A 16383-nucleotide genomic window follows, 5' to 3' on the forward strand; every position below is an offset into this window, starting at 1 on the left:
CATGGTCCCTGTGGTGGGTTTTCCAGCAGAGGGTGGTAACACACCTTGGTCGAATAAAATCAGCATGTCAGGGAGATTTTCTAACATGGCAGTATTTTGGGAAAGAAGCAAATTTCCCCATTTGTACAAAGGTACCACACGGACTGGTGGCGACACGCTGCTCCCCAACTCAGGGACCCTGTCCTTTCCCGCACCTATGCCTCCTCCCACCTCTCCTGTCACCGTTTTCCTCCCATTTCTCCCCAGCTTCTCCATACCTGTCCCCCACCTGTCTTCCCATATCTGTTCCCCACGTGTCCCCCATACCTGTCCACTCCTATACCTGCCCACCTCTACCTGTCTTCCTCATCTGTCCTCCCACACCTGTTCCCTCACACCCATCCTCCTCCCCCTACTTACCCATGGTACTGTCGAAGTTCTTGAAGGACCTGCTGGACAATCAACCTGGGGTTGGGGAACAAAAACAGCCCACAGTTGCCCCAGGTTACAGACATTCCCCAAGACGGGCTGCGATTGCCCCATCGGGCCCCAGGTCCCGATGCAGCTCCTAACCAGGGGCTCCAACCCCTCTCCTGATGCTGTAGAGAACCTTTCTGAGGGTCTTGGGTCCCTCCCCTGGGAGAAGGAGGGTGTGGGAGAGATCTAGGTTAGAGGGGGACCTAGAGGGACCATGGCGGGCCCTGGTCACTTACATCAGCAATGCTCCAACCTGTGCCCCTCCTCCCTCAGCCTTGACACCTCAGCTATCCACTGGGGTCCCTCCCTAACCAAGCGGCAGACACTCACACATGATCTGGCTCCACGTGGTCCTTTTCCATGCATTCCAGCACCGGTGGATCCAAGCCTGGAAGTGGCGCCCACCCCAAGAGGCACAGGTGTGAGGGGACCCTGAGGCAGGACCAGCCCTGCATGGTGCCCCACCCTGACCCCACCCCACCCCTGCAGAACTGGAGACTGTCTGGGTGGGGCTTGTTACTCTGGGGGAAGAGAGGTGTGAAGAGGCCGGAGAGCCAGGGATGGAAGTGCCCCCAGCATCTCATGAGCGCTTAAGATGTGCTACGCACTCTACACGTGTGTGCACTCAGTGAACCCTGCAAATGACCCTAAGGAGACAGGGTCCCATTCTTATGGAGAAAGCTGGGGAGGCTCAGAGACTTGCTAGAAAGTGGTAGATTCCGGTTTGGCATGTAGGTCTGTCTGACGGCCGAGGGACACAAGCTCTTAAGACAGAGATTCGGAGACAAAGAAGGAGATAAAGAAAGAGAATGAGAGAGAGAAGAGAGAGCCCTGGGGGGGTCATTGCAGTGGTATGTCCACCCTGGCTCTAGGCCTTGGGGGAGGGGGAGGGGCAGGTGCTGGAGGACCGCCCCCGACTCCCCTGCCCATAGTCTGTCCATTCCTGCCCTAAGCCCCCTCCACCAGCCCCATCCAGGGGCCCTGCAGCAGAAACCTCCTACCCTCCTTGGTTTGAATGAAAGAAATCCCCAGGTTGAGCTACCTTGAACAGCTGGAGTGGGCACTTCCAAAGCCGGAAAGATTTCCAGGGAGCTGATCTCATCAAAGGACGAGGGAACCGACCGTGACCTCACTCTTTTCTCGGGGCTGTCACATTCCTGCAGAGAATAAGCATCTCGCTAGGCCAGAGGCAGCTGGGGCTGCAGGCAGGCTCTGCAGATCGAGGGTCCCCAGCCTCCAGCTGCAGACGGGAGCTGCCCCCACCTACGGGGCATAGTCCTCATAGCAGCTGAGGGCTAGAGCCATGCCCGCCCCAGCCCTGGGCTGCAGTCCTGCCAAGGACCACCCCCAGCTGTGGACCAGAGTTTTGGAATTCTGAGCCACAAATTCCAGCCATGGCTAGGAATTTCCCCTCAAGTCATGGTCATGGGCAGAGGAGCCCCAGGCATGGGCCACAGTCCCCAGCTATGGGCTAGAATCCCAGACCTGAAATAAGCTGTCCCCAGTTGCAAACTCCAGACTCAGACAGGGCTTCCTTCCAGCTGCCAAGATGCAGAGACATCCCCTTGCTCCACAGCCCAGGGGTTGCACTGGTGGCCAACGGTCCCTTCCTGCAGACCTTACCCCAGCGAAGGACCCCCAGGCCTAGGCTGGAATCTCAGGAATCAGTGACCCCTCAGTCATGGGCTCCGCCATGGACAACCCTGCTGTGATGCGTCAGCCCCACCAGGTGTGGGTGAGGCACGCCTTCCCACCTGCACGCAGGGCCCTGGGCCCAGAGGTGTCTTATCGTCCTGGGTGGCTGTGGGTTGCACCCACCTTGCTTGGCTGCTCTGTGGGGGTTCCACCCCCAGACAGACATTCTTGGGTCCAGGCCTGCAGGCCCCCTCCTGGCAGGTTCAGCGCAAGGCTGGCCAGCGTCCGGGGGAGACAGGGCCCCTCATTCACAGCTGAGGCATCAAGGCTGAGCCTGGTGGTAGAAGGGAGGAGGTCAAGTCTCTTCCGCCTGGTCAGGGCGCCCCAGCTCTGGTGTGACCGGCCCGGGGGCTGGGGTTAACCCGCAGGTGGCCCTCTGGGGGTGGGGCACAGACAGGGGTCCAGATCTCCCAGTCTCAGAGGGGTCCGTGGGGACCCCGGTTGGGGGATCCGCTGTGGAAGTTCCAGGTGGATGGCACTCCCACTATTTTTACCTAGACTGGATTTCTGTTTGGGGAGACTGGGAGGGGTGGAGGGAGTGATGGGGAGGTGCAGTTAAAGCACCCTGCTCCCCTGTTTGGGGTGGCCACTGGAGGGTGTGTGGTGCCTAGCTTGCAGCTGCGTTTTGATCGCAAGTTCATCTGGGGCTTCATGCACACGTGCAAGTCACATGCTTAGACTTCTCCGTGTGGATTTGCACAGGGCAGGGTGCATGCCTGCGGGCGCAGCATGCGCGTGTACACCCAGTGTGCACATCCGTGTTCGAGTGTGCCTGCGGGATGCTCGCAGAGTCTTCAGTTTGGGGGGGTGCAAGCTCATTCAGCGTGTGCGCGCTCATCCGTGCACCCGGATCCGTATGTTCACACGGGCTCTGTGTGCGGATGTGCGTGTGTCTCGGGAGAAGGCCTTTTGGGTTGCCTCAGATAAAGCACTCGGCCTTGGTGTCCTTAAGCTAGATGACACAGAGGCGGGGGGGGCGGCATGGCCTGGGGCCCTGGCGTTGGGGGCGCGAGGGAAGGTGCGCTGAAGGCGGCCGCGCTGGGGGCTGACCTCCGCCAGCTCTCCGAGCAGCTCCGCGGCCTCTCCCAGCTGCGTCTCCGAGACAGGCTGTGGGACCCTGCCGAGCTGGACAAGGGCGAGTCTCCTCTGGCTTCTTTGCTGGGGGGGCCACTGGCCTTGGCCTCCCCAGGCTGGCTGAGTGGAAGGACCCCGAGGCCCAGGTCCTGGAGATACTCGCTGCCCTGAAGGGCTCCCAGGTCCAGGCTGAGGTCCTCCGCGCTCTCGCCGAGCAGCCCCGGAGCAGCCGCCTCCTGCAGGCAGGCGGGGGAGAAGGCACTGACGCGGGCAGCAGAGGCCCTCCGCACTCAGACCCTGCCCACCCCCTCCCGTCCAGCCTGGGCTCAGAGCCCATCTCCCGACAGGCGGGGGAGAATGGGGGGTCGTCCCCTCAACGCAGGGCCTAACCTAGGCCTTCAAGGCCTCACCCCCAAACAGGGACCGGAAATCTGGGCTTCCACCTCCCTCGCTGATTTTCTGTCTGATCATCTTATGAAACGGCCACGATAGCCTGTCCTGGCGGCTCGCGCACCTTGTTTTAAGGCTCACTTAACGTCGTATCTGTGTGTGGGGTGGGGGGGCGGAGGTAGCACTAGCTCGGGGCAGGGAGCACGCGTAGCACGCACAAGGTCCTGGGTTCAATCCCCAGTACCTCCGTCCAAAAAAAAAATAAAAATAAAAATAAACTTAACTACCTCCCCGTGCAAAATAAATAAATAATAATAATAATTAAAGAAAAAATCGTATCTGTGAAGCAGTAGGTGAAAACGCTCCGCGGAGCGAGGCAATCCTTGACGTTCCTGGTGGAATTTCAGGCAATGCCAGGGCCTCCGGTCTTTCCCCTGGGCTGCTGGGGGTGTCTCCTCACGGGACTTCTGGACCCTAAGTCTCCCTCCCAGCCCGGGACTAGGGGAGGGGAGGTGAGTGTCCCAGGCACAAAATTGAAGGGGTTGTCCCTAAACTCAGGAATCAAGAAAATCATACTTTAATGCAATATCAAAAAAGAAAAGAAAAGAAAAGAAAATCTCAAAGTAATGCAAGGAGATTCACCATGAAACAAATTATCAAAATGTTAGGTAAGACCCAACAGCATTGGACCCTGAACCTTGCTCACCTACCCCGGCTCAGTCCTATCCGATGTAGCCTGGAACCTCTGAGCTCCTAAATCCCCTCCAGTACCTTCCCCTCCCCGGCAACAGAAGCCGCAGCTTGTCAGCACAGCCCAGAGGGCCCCAGGGCCGGCCGCCTCTTGCTTCTGGCCCCCTGCGGTCTCCTGCTCCCACCCACCCGCGGGGCAGCCACGGGCCAGGCGCTGTCAGACACGCGGGATACACAGAGGCGGTCCATGATGCAGCATCCGATGCCAGAGCGCATCGGCAAATCGCCACCCAGGACCACACGGGCGGTATCCCTAATTGCACGGCAGCTCCACCAGGGGGCGTTGTTATCCCACTTTCCAGATCAGGAGACTGAGGCTCAGGGAAGAAAAAGGACCTGTCTAGGCCACACAGGCAGCCAGCCTCAAGCTCAGATCTGTCTGGTTCCCAGCTTTATGCTCTTTTTCACTCTCTTCCTCCTCTGTTTCTTTTCCCTCTGCTTCCTTCACCTTTCCCTTCTCTCTCCCTCCCATTCTATTTGTCTCTTCCCCCCCCTCCACCTGCCTCTTCCTCTCCTTGGAGAACTTCTTCTCCCTGGCCACCCAGAGGTGGCCTGGTGAACTCCTATTCATCCTTCAAAACCCAGCTTGGGTGTGCCCTCCAAGCTGCCTTCCTGACTCCTTCAGTCTAGATAAGGTGTCCCTACTTTGGGCTGTCAGGATCTGCAGGACAGGGACTGTCCCTTTCCTGGTCTTTGTTAGCAGTGTCCTCAGATAGGGTTCAGGTCGGTAGGTGTCTGGGCCTCTTCCTACTGGTCCATGCAAAACCAACCCTGAGATGTGGCCCCATGCATCTATGTGCTCTCAGGCAGCCTTTGATGGACTGTCCCAATTGGTGGCCTGAAGGGCCCATGAAACGGACCTGACCCCTTTCATAAACTCTACAAAAGACCCCCACCTTCCTGCTCCAGGATACCGTTGCCAGAGAAAATGCAGGATTCCAAGTTAAATTTGAGTTTCAGGTAAACAACTAATATTTTTTGTCTAGTATAAGCATATTCCAAACATTGCAATATTTGACATTCAAGTCTGACTGTGTGTCCTGGAATTTTATTTGCTCAATTTTGCAAGCGTCCCCCGGGACCATTTGGCTGGTCATGGCCAGTCTTTCTAAGGGGAGGGAGGTCCCTGCTAAGGCTTGGTGAGGAGGGGCGTTATAAGGGCTATGCAGGGTCTCCGCCTTGGAGTTCTCCATAGTTTTGACTCCTGCGTTTTTTATTATAGTAAAATATACCTAACACAAAATCCACCATTTTAACCATTCTTAAGTGTACAATCCAGTGGCATTAAGGACATTCACACTGTGATGCAAACATCACCACCATCCATCTCCAGAACTTTTTTTTTTTATCATCCCCCAAAGAAGGTCCTTACCCACACACTCCGTTCTCTCCTCTGCCAGCTCCTGGTACCCTCAAATCTACTGTCTCACTGAATGTGCCTGTTCTAGGGACCCCATGTAAGTGGAATTGTACCACATTTGTCCTTTTGTGTCTAGTTTATTTCGCTTAGCATAATGTTTTCAAGTTCATCCGAATTCTAGCAGGTGTCAGAACTGCCTTCCTTTTGAAGGCTGGGTAACATTCCATCGTATGGATGGACCACATGGCATGGCTATAAACAAAACCACATTTTGTTTATCCATTCACTCTCTGATGGACACTTGAGCTGCCTTCACCTTTTGGCTCTCATGGAGAATGCTGCTGTGAACACGGAAAGACGTATGTCTGAGTCCCTGCCTTCACCTCTTTTGGGTAGATCCCCAGCAGCTGGGTTGCTGGATCTTACTGCAATTCTCTGATTGAGTTTTGGAGCCTCTGCCCACTGTTTTCCACTGCCCCCTTCTTGCATCCCACCTTTGCATCCTCTAATCTTGTTTCCCTCCCAGGTCCCTGGCTGCTCCCTCTCTGCCTGCTGCTGCGTCCTGTGTCTTTCATATACAAGGATCTCTCTTCTTCAGTCTCTGTCCAAATACCCACACCTCTGGCCCCGGTTCCCCTGGCCCTCCTGTGACTTCAGTGGCAGCCTCCCCCACATCACTCCAACCCATCACTGGTGCCTGGACAACCTCTACCGACTCCTGTCTCCTCTGCCACGGCCCCAAAGGTTCCCTCGTGTCTCTGGTTTTTATCTGCCTGTAAATATAAACACGTCAGGACAGCCTCTTGGCCTGGGCTGGCCGTCCCCACCCCCTTCTCCCGTATCTGGCCTCCCTCACAGGAGGCAGAAGTGGGAACCCGGCCAGGGCTTTGAGCGGAGGGGTGGTGGGCAGCTGCGGTACAGGCTGTCCCAGCTCCCTGCAGCAGGCACGGGGAGGGGGTGGGGCCGTGGCTTCATCCTTTGCTGGCGAGCTCGTCCCTTTCCTCCAACAGCTCCTGGGTGAGAAATGGGAGCCTGCCCATTGGGGGCCTTTCCAGGCATCTGACTAAACATCTTACGCTGGCCCCGACACCCCAGAGAGTATGCAATGAATCCAGAATCCTGCTGCCTGGACCCTGGGGAAACCTAGGGGATGGGTTTCCCCCCAACCCCCACCTGGCAGACCCAGAGGCGAGACGCCCCAGGAATTTCCACTCTGCAGAAAGGCTTACCACGTGCAGATTTAGATAGTACAGGGATAAACATTAAAAAAAAAATCTAAATAGCTATTTATCTCATTGTATATTGGGAAAAAAACAGCACACCAAAGCAACTTCAAGCATATTGATTCCACTTCATCATGTAAAAAGGGAATTGGTTTCAAATAAAACAGCAAATAAATAACGGGGGGCAGATGGTTTGGCTTGAATGATAGAAAGGCCTTAATTAAGGTTTGTGTCTCTGCATAGCTTTTATCAGCTTACTGTGACCCCAGGCAAGTTCCTAACCCTGAGCCTCAGTTTTCTCATCTCTAAAATGGGTGTAATGCTGCCTTCTTGTAGGATTGCTGTGCAGGTAAAATGAGTGAGGACATGCTGTCCCAGAGGCTGGGAGGGCTGTCAGCAGATGGCTGTCAGCTGTCAGCCCCCTTCTGGGAAGTCACATCCCTTCCTGGGCAGCCCATGGGCCACAACTGATTGATGTGGGGAAGTAATGACCTGGCCACCTCAGCCTGGTCTGGGACCACCCCGCAGGGCTGTTCTAGCTCAGAGCTCCCCATGAGAGCTTTTTCTTCCCTTTTCATTCATCCATCTACCCACCCATGCACCCATTTAACCACCCTTCTATCCATCCATTCCTCACTTCCTTCCCTTCACTGTTTCTTCCTTACATCCACTCACCCATCCATCCATCCATCCCTTCTGTCAGTCCTTCCTTCCATCCATCCACCAACTCTTCCCCCTACTCATCCCACCCTCCCTCTTTTGTTCCAGGAAGGATTCATTTCCTCAAATGTAAAATGAGATAGTAACCTGCTCCGCCAGGTTTTAATGAGGGTTCCCCGAAATAATGCACACAAAGTGCCTGGTAAAATGCAAGTGCTAAATAAAGTGTACTTGCTGCCATTGGCGACATCAGCTCTTGCCCGTCTCAGCAGTCAGACACCTGCCTGCTCATCCCCCATGGCGGAGAAGTCTGGGTGCTCAGGCCTCCAGGCTCCCCTGCTGCTCTTAGTGGCCGAGTCCGCAGCTTCAGAGTCAAAGGGCTGGACACATGGCTTGGGCTCGGAGCCTGCGGGTGGGAGAGAAGGAGGGACAAGATGTCAGGGCTCAGCTGGGAGGCCTGATTCTGCATCTGCCACTGTTCCCCCTGGCCTCAGTTTTCTCATCTCTAAAATGGGGTGGTGGAGGAGGATGGTTTCAATGATCTCTAAGCCAACATACATGCCACCACTTCCCACCGCTCATCCGGAGCCCGCAGCAAATTTTCTGTTTAATCGCAAGGCTCTTTCCTGCTGGAGTTCTCCCCAGCACACTATTTCCGGGCAGCTATCTCCTGCTGATCCCAGTTGGCTCAGGAGTTGAAATCGATTTGCCATGTCTGCTGTAGTAAAAAGCCCTCCTTTGACAGAATGGGCCCCTAAGGCCGAATGCAAGGACCCAGTGTCCACCTGTAGAGGGTCTCTGATGGTGCCTCTGCCCCTACATTGTACTTTGAGTTCCAGGGACCTCGGGGTGGCACAGCATAGAGGAGAAAACAAGGGCTTTGGGGTCAATCAGACCGTGTCCTGGCCTGGACCTGCCACTAATGGCTGCACACCTTCGGGGAGGCACCTCTCGGAGCCTCAGTTTCCTCACCTGGAAGGTGGATATGATGGAGCCCACCTTTCAGGACCCAGGGTGTATGGCGCTCAATCCTGGGATGCTTGGCCAGACCTGGCCACCTTCCCTGCCATCCAGGTCAGGAGGGTGCCCTGGCTTGACCTCAGGTCTTGGGCTAAGCCCTTTCCTGTGGGAGAAACAAGTGCCCCATCCTCTGCCCCTTACACTGCAGCTGGAGCACGTCACCCCTGCCTATTCCAGTCCCCTCGGAGACTCCCCACCGCCTGCAGGAAGAAGGTCGAATGTCTTGGTCCAGCCACTGACGTCCAGCAGGATCTTCCTTCTGTACCTTGTCCTTGCTCCTGCAGGACCCACTGCCTAAGAGCCCCCATTTGTGTTCTAGGACCGCCTCCCCGAAGACTCATCCTATTGGCTCCACAAATCTCCGCCCACCCTCCACTTTCGGTGCCTCTATCGTGCGCATCGTGTTGCATTGCCTTGACAGCTAGACTCCTTCACACCATGGCCCCCTCCAAGGACATCCTGGGCTCTGCTGAAACCAGGGGGTGAGGAGAGAGGCTAGAGGAGGTGGGTGAAGGTGGAGGCGAGGAGACTGGTGGGGAGATACACGGAGAGACTGAGCAGCACGTTCGCAGTAAGAGCCATAGCAGCTCCAGGAGGGGCCGAGGTTGGGGTGGGGACGGGAGAGCGATGCCTTTGGACAAAGTGCCAGTAGGTCCTCATTCACTCCTTAGCTTGAATCCCCTATGGCTGGGTGACCCCATGTCCCGGGACAGTCCTGGTTTATGCTACTGAGACAAGTAACGATTAACCGTACCCACCCAGCACCCTTCACCCTCCAAAAAATGTGGATGGGGTGACACATTTTTGTGGCCGCCCTGCCTGTCACCATTGCTGCTGGCGGACAGAAGTGTTAATGATGTCCCTTTTTATCCCTATGGCAGGCGAGCTGTCTGTACCCACTCACGTTCCCTCTCGTCCCAGCCGTGAATGTACACACCCTGCCCCCAATTCTGACACCTGTATAATTTAGGGGCCTTCTTTAAGAAAAAGAATACAAAATTCTGAATGGAAAATTGTGTCTTTGGGAAGTCACGAGAACAAGCAGAAGATAGCCCAGGCAGAAATAAACACGTTTGATAAGTAGACAAATGGAAAGATGTTACATGTGCACATGCGTGCATGCATAAAACACACAAGGAGATTGGAAAACATTCTGGAACTTCCTTAAAAAGTTAAAAAGTTGGCACACCACCCAGCCGTTCCACTCCCAGGTCTTTGCCCAAGAGAATGGAAAGCTTAGGTCCACCTGAAAACTTACACGTGAGTGTTTTTGGCAGCATTATTTTTAATAGCCTAAAAGTGGAAACAGCCCAGGTTTCCATAAATGGATAAATGGATAAATGTATACGCAAAATGTACAACAATAGAGTATCATCCGATCACAATAAGGAATGGAGTTTTGACACCCGCTACAACATGAATGAATCTTGAAGACATTACGTAGGAGAAGTCGGTCACAAAAGACCACATGTTATGTGATTCCATCTATAAGAAATGTCCAGAGTAGATGAATCTCTAGAGGCAGAAAGTAGGTGAGTGATGGTCTATGGCTGGGGAGAAATGGGGAATTATGGGATGGTAACTGAAGGGTACAGATTTCTATTTTTTTTAATTGAAGTATAGTCAGTTACAACATGTCAATTTCTGGTGTGCAGCATCACACCCCAGTCATACATCCATATATTCATTTTCATATTCTTTTTCATTAAAGGTTATTACAAGATACCAAATACAGTCCCCTGTGCTAAACAGAAGAGATTTGTTTTTTGTCTATTTTTTATATGGTGGTTAACATCTGTAAATCTCAAACTCCCAGATTTATCCTAACCCTTTCCCCTGGTAACCATAAGATTGTTTACTATGTCTGTAAGTCTGTTTCTATTTTGTAGATGAGTTCATTATTGTCCTCTTTTTCCTTTTTAGGTTCCACATATGAGTGATATCTTTTGGTATTTTTCTTTCTCTTTCTGGATTACTTCATTCAGAGTGATGACCTCCAGGTCCATCCATGTTACTGCAAATGGTATTATTTTATTCTTTTTTTGTGGTATAAATATACCACAACTTCTTTATCCAGTCACACAGATTTCTCTTGTGAGTGATGACAATGTTCTAAAATTGATTATGGTGATGGTTGCACAAGGCTGCAAATATTCTAAAAACCATTGAACTGGATACTTTGAATGGCTGAATTGTCTGATGTGTGAATTGTATGCTGGGGCCCCTTACTGAGCTTTGATGGGGCAGATGCACATGAGGCTTCAGCTCCATTTACTTCAAGATAAGTGAGCCTTCTATGGAAAACAGTATGGAGGTTCCTTAAAAAAGAATGAAACAATGCCATTTGCAGCAACGTGGATGGGCCAAGAGAGCATCATACTAAGTGGACTGAGTCAGAGAGAGAAAGACAACTATTCTAGGATATCACTTATATGTGGAATCTAAAAAAAGAACACAAATGAACTTATTTACAAAACAGAAACAGACTCACAGACATAGAAAACAAACTTACGGTTGCCAGAAGGGAAAGAGAGGGGTGGAAGGATAAATTGGGAGTTTGGGATCTGCAGGTACTGACTACTACATATAAAATAGATGAACAACATGGTCCTACTGTACAGCACAGGGAGATATATTCAGTACCTTGTAATAGCCTATAATGGAAAAGAATACGAAAAAGGAATATATATATATACATATATGTATAACTGAATCGCTATGCTGTACACCAGAAATTAACACAGCATTGTAAACCGTCTACACTTCAATTAAAAAAAAAGCGTATAGAATTAGCAGATACACACCACTGTATATAAAATAGATGAACAACAAGGACTTACTGTACAGCACAGGGAATTATATTCAATATCTTGTAATAACCTATAATGAAAAAGAATATGTATCTAACTGAATCATTTTGCTGTACACCTGAAACTAACACAATATTGTAAACCAACTATAGTTCGATTAAGAAAAAAAAAGCTAAGTGAGCCTTAACACCCTTGGCCTGCCACAGTGCATGACAGTGCCGTGGTTTCCACCATCACTGCTTTCACAGGCTGGTTGAGTGACCCTGTTCTGCTGCCCTCACTAAGCCTCGCATCTCCCGTCTTCCCCACCCGGCAGCCAAGGCAGCATCTATGACTCAGGGAAATGTAGGAGCAAAACAAGCAGGCTGTGAAGGAGGAGAAAAACCAGACGTGGGGGTGGGTCCTGGAGGCTGATGGGAGCTGGGAAGGGGAGGGGAAGCCACCTGGATAGACAGTCCCATCCCTCAGCCAAGTCCCCAGGGGGCCTCAGGAGAGGCTGCAGGGTCTCCCTGCTTTCCTAGGCAGGGGTTGTATGGAGGACTGAGGCCTCCCACAGCCTGTAGAGGCCAAAGGCAGAACCTCATGCCTTACACCTGCCACCCTGCAGGTCTGGAATACAAAGGCTAAAGGTGGAAGACCAGGGCTGAGTTTATTCTTTCCCTGGAAGCTCCTGACCCAGGAACAGGCTGAGTGTGACTCTGATGACACACTCAAATCCTGATCCCCGTGTCCCATGTTGAGGCCCAATCTTTGTGTCACAGACTGAGGCCGTATCCCAGGGTCATAGGCTGAAGCTTGATTCTGGTGTCACAGATTGAGCCCTGATCCTGGTGTCATAGACTGAGCCCTGATCCTGGTGTCATTGACTGAGCCCTGATCCTGGTGACATGGATCCATCCTAGTGCCACAAGCTGAACCCCAACCCTGGTCATGCACTGAACCCTGACCCCAGGCCCTGACTCTGCTGTTGCACACTGAGCTCTGATTCTGGTGACAGATTCTCTCTCCAAAGCTCGAGACTTTGTCTCCAGTGGCCTCTGGTCATCCCTGCCTGATATTCCCACCCATACGCCAACTTCAAGCTGCTAAGAACAAACTCATTGTTTTCCATCCTCCTTCTGTGCCCCCACATCAGTGTGGCCATACTGTCTTCCCAGTGACCCCACTAGAAACCTGGAGACGAGCCTCACTTCCTCACCGCCCCTCAGGACACCAAGCCCTGTCAACTTCACCCCCATGAAATTTCTCTATTCCATCCTCTCTTCTTTTGGCCTCTGCCACCGTCTTAATGTCAGCCTCCATTATTGCTCTCTCTACACAATGGCAGCTCTTGTTGAGGTTTTCCTGCAGAATTGCCGACCACAAGCATCAGTGCTCCCCAGTTGCCATCTTCTGCCCCAGTGGTTGGTGTGTCCTCCTGGCACAACATCTCAGAGAGTCACTCCCCTTCCTCTGCTCCCCACCCCGTAGACCCCAGTTCCCTTAGAACAACATTCTGAACCCTTTTCAGTCTACCCTCTCAAAGCCCCCTCACACATGAGCCCCCGCTCACCATTCTCCTGCGTGCCTCTGGCTGTTCCCACCATCCTTTCCCAAAGGCTCTGATCCTCTGCAGACAGTCTCAACCAGAGGACACTGGGTTGATCTGCAACCACTTCCTACTGCCTGCTGTACTTCCACTGGCTTACTTGTTCACTTACAGACTGGGATTTCACAGGCCAGTCTGGCTTAACACCTGATTTTGTAAATAAAGTTTTAGTAACACACAGCCATGCCCACGCGTGTGCGTCTTGTCTACGGCGGTTACCCGTGCTCCAGGAGCAGAGTTCAGTAGTTGCATCAGAGATCAAATGATCTGAAAAGTTGAAGATATTTACTCTCTGGCCCTTTATAGAGAAAGTTTCCTGACCGCCGCTCCAGACTATGAGGTCCACGAAGGCAGGTACTGTATCCAACCCACTTTTACATCCCAGGTTCCAAGTGGTAAAATCTTACGTGTGTTGATCAATTCCAGTATGTCCTTGCCTCATGCTAAACCTGTCAAGCACTTCGCGTACTCTATCCTTCTGAGTTCCCACATTATGGAAGGGGAACTGAGGCTCAGAGAGACGTACTGTCTTGCCCAAGGTCGCAGCAGACTGGCAAGAGGCAGAGTTGGGATGTGAACCCAGGTGTTTCTTACTCGAAAGCAAGGACATCATAACCACAAAGCTACCCTGTGATGAGCTGATGAAGGGGTAGATGGGTAAATACACGGTTGGATAGAAGGGTGGATGGTTGGATGGATGAATGCATGGATTGTTGGGTAGATGGATAGGTGGTTGGATAGTTGGTTAGCTGGCTCGCTAGCTGAAGGGAGAGTTGTCTGGTTGACTGGTTGGATGGATAAATGGGTGGATGATTGGATGGATGGATGTTTAGATGGGTAGATAGTTAAATGAATGGATGGATGGATGGTTAGATGCATGGATGGATACACAAATGCATTGATCTACGGGAAACAATGGAGTGGATTTGGGAGGCAGACAAGGCCGGGGAAGGGGGATTGGGACCTGCAATGAATTCCCAGGATAGTTGGCTGACCAGCTAGTTAGATGGGTGGACAAGTAGATGTTTAGATGGATGAATAGTTGGATGGTTAGATGGGTGGATGGTTAGATGGGTGGATGGATGGATGGATGCATGCCTGCATAGATACATGGATACATGGATACATGGATACATGGATGGATAGCTGGTTGGCTGGCTGGTTGGATGGATATGGAGATGCATGGATGGATGAATGGATGGGTAGTTGGGATAAGTGGAGTGGCAGTGACCTAGTGGCAGTGAGCCATTACATTTGGGAGATGGCATTCTGAGGAAATGAGGAGGGGAGAAATGTAGATGAAAGGAGACAGAATTGTGGCAGAGAAGCCAGACAAGAAGGAAACCAAGTTGAGACACAGAAGGCACTCAGTATACACACACTTGTTACATCCTAGGGAATGAGTGAAAAAGTATAGCCAGAATGGTAGTTGGAATAACTGAGGGGAAGGGGCAGTGGGGCCCTGACCAGGGACTTCACTGCAGGTCCCAGTCCCTCTTCCCCAGCCTTGTCTGCCTCCCCAGAGCCACTCCATTCTTTTCCCCAGGAGGTCCCATCAGGAGCCCAGGAGACAGTTGCTTAAAAGGGGCACAAAAAGGCCCTTCTTCCCCCAGTGCTCAAGATTGTAAGGACGCTGTTACGAAGTCACTCTCTGCTCCCCACCTCAATGCTTCTCTCTAAGGAGCCGCCTATCAGCCTGCATTCAGGTTCCAGGCAGCCTCTTCCACCAGCAGCCCCCGCAGCACCAGCCATAAAAGGGTTTAAGAGTCACCACTGGTTCCCACAACTCACTCTCCCTACCTGCCAGTCTATAAATCAAAGCCTCAACCTGCCTGGGCAGGGAGGCGGGGTGGGCTGGGCAGGCAGGAGTGCGCAGACCTTCCTAAGGACCTGGGTCCCAGGTGGGCACCTTGGTTATCCAAGGTCGATGCACTAATTCTCTAGCATTGCCATCCACTGGTGGGTCAAAAAGCCTCCCTAAGCCCTCCAGCTGCCTACCCTGGCAGCTTTGTTCTGGTTAGAACACACCACAAAGGTGACCTTGGAACAGAGCCGGTTTCAAATCCCGCCTCCTTCAGTGTGTGCTTGCTGTGTGACCTTGAGCTCATCACGCATCCTCTCTGAGCCCAGCTTCCCAAGGGCTTAGCAACTGGCAGCAACTTTCACCATTATGACCGCTCTTCCATTGCATCCCAACCCCCAGGTCACCCTCTGTCTCCCCAGCCCCAGCCTCCAGGTCCCCTGTATTCCTGTCTCCTCTAGCACGGTGCCTGGCACACAGTAGGGTCTCAGCCAGAGTGTGTGTAATGAACAAGCGAATGAATCTTCTCATCGGCTCCCCTCCTGCGAGGAAACTCACTCATGGACACATACTCAGCTTCTGCAGGGGGTACTAGGGGCTCTTATCACACTATCCCCCATGCCCTGTAGCCTTGGGCACCATCTTGTTGTCTTCAAAGACTCCTGCTGAGATTTAAGAAGTATCTTTTACTGAAAGCAATTCACCCAGGCCTTGGGGGATATAATAAAAGGGCCTCTCCAGCCCCCACAGAGGTAAACTGAGGCCCCAGGACGCAGGAGGGCTACTAGCCGACGTGTGTGTGTTCAAGAGAGTTGTCTGCTAGAACCCCTTCCTCTTGCTGCCTCCCTGCGCCTCTGTCCGGCAGCCATCCAGGAGCGAACAGCAGTGGGAGCCCCGCAGGAGGCCACCAGGCTGCCCCAGGGCAGCAAATTTACCTCCTGAGACCAGTTCCTGGCTGAGCCTGGAGAGATGTTTCCTTGAGATAAGAGGAACCCCACAAGTCCGTGATGTTCTGTGGGGGCCCTGAGGAGCCAGAGATCATGGGATTTGGGGCTGGCTCAGGCAGAGCCTGTGCCCGAGGTTTAGGGAAGGCGCGAGATGGGACGGTGGGCAGGCTGTCCAGGGAGCCCCACCCGGGTGGCTGGTGCCCGCGGCTCACTGCCTGCCCCCTTACCTCTCTTGAAGGCCCATCGCTTCAGCCAGAGCTTGGAGAGGGCTGGCCAGGAGTGGTTGAGTGCCGAGCTAGCCATGGGGGCTGACTGTGTGAGAGTGTGAGTGAGTGAACAGCGGGATGAAGAAGGCAATCGGCTGGGAATCCCTGCCAGGCCAGGCTGCCAGCAAGAGGGGCGGAGATTGCTGGCAGGGCCTGCCAGCTGCATCAGCTGACGGGAACTTGGGGCCGGGGCAGAGGGGCCCCGGGGACTCCAGCTTTGGGGGGGGCCAAGCCCTTAGCACTATCCCCACCTCCCTGGCCCTCCGGGGCTCTCACCCCGGCTGGACAAGACATTCCCAGGAGGAGCCGAAGGGCACAGTGTGAGGGGTCCTCAGAAAACAAG

General features: G+C 53.0%; 1 protein-coding gene across 1 annotated transcript in view; it reads right to left on the minus strand.

Annotated features, from left to right (window-relative positions):
* Window positions 1-16140, minus strand: part of ARHGEF18 (Rho/Rac guanine nucleotide exchange factor 18) — a 74365-nt gene extending 58225 nt beyond the window's left edge. The window contains exons 1-7 of the mRNA XM_032466374.1: window positions 16002-16140; window positions 7893-8014; window positions 3202-3461; window positions 2275-2425; window positions 1499-1613; window positions 787-844; window positions 400-444 (exon numbers count right to left, since the gene is read on the minus strand). Of these exons, the coding sequence (XP_032322265.1) occupies window positions 400-444; window positions 787-844; window positions 1499-1613; window positions 2275-2425; window positions 3202-3461; window positions 7893-8014; window positions 16002-16077 (827 nt within the window). The 5' untranslated portion in view covers window positions 16078-16140. The remainder of the gene's footprint in view (window positions 1-399; window positions 445-786; window positions 845-1498; window positions 1614-2274; window positions 2426-3201; window positions 3462-7892; window positions 8015-16001) is intronic.
* Window positions 16141-16383: the final 243 nt, after the last annotated feature.

Source organism: Camelus ferus, chromosome 22 (assembly GCF_009834535.1).
Source record: "Camelus ferus isolate YT-003-E chromosome 22, BCGSAC_Cfer_1.0, whole genome shotgun sequence".
Classification (NCBI taxonomy): Eukaryota; Metazoa; Chordata; class Mammalia; order Artiodactyla; family Camelidae; genus Camelus; species Camelus ferus.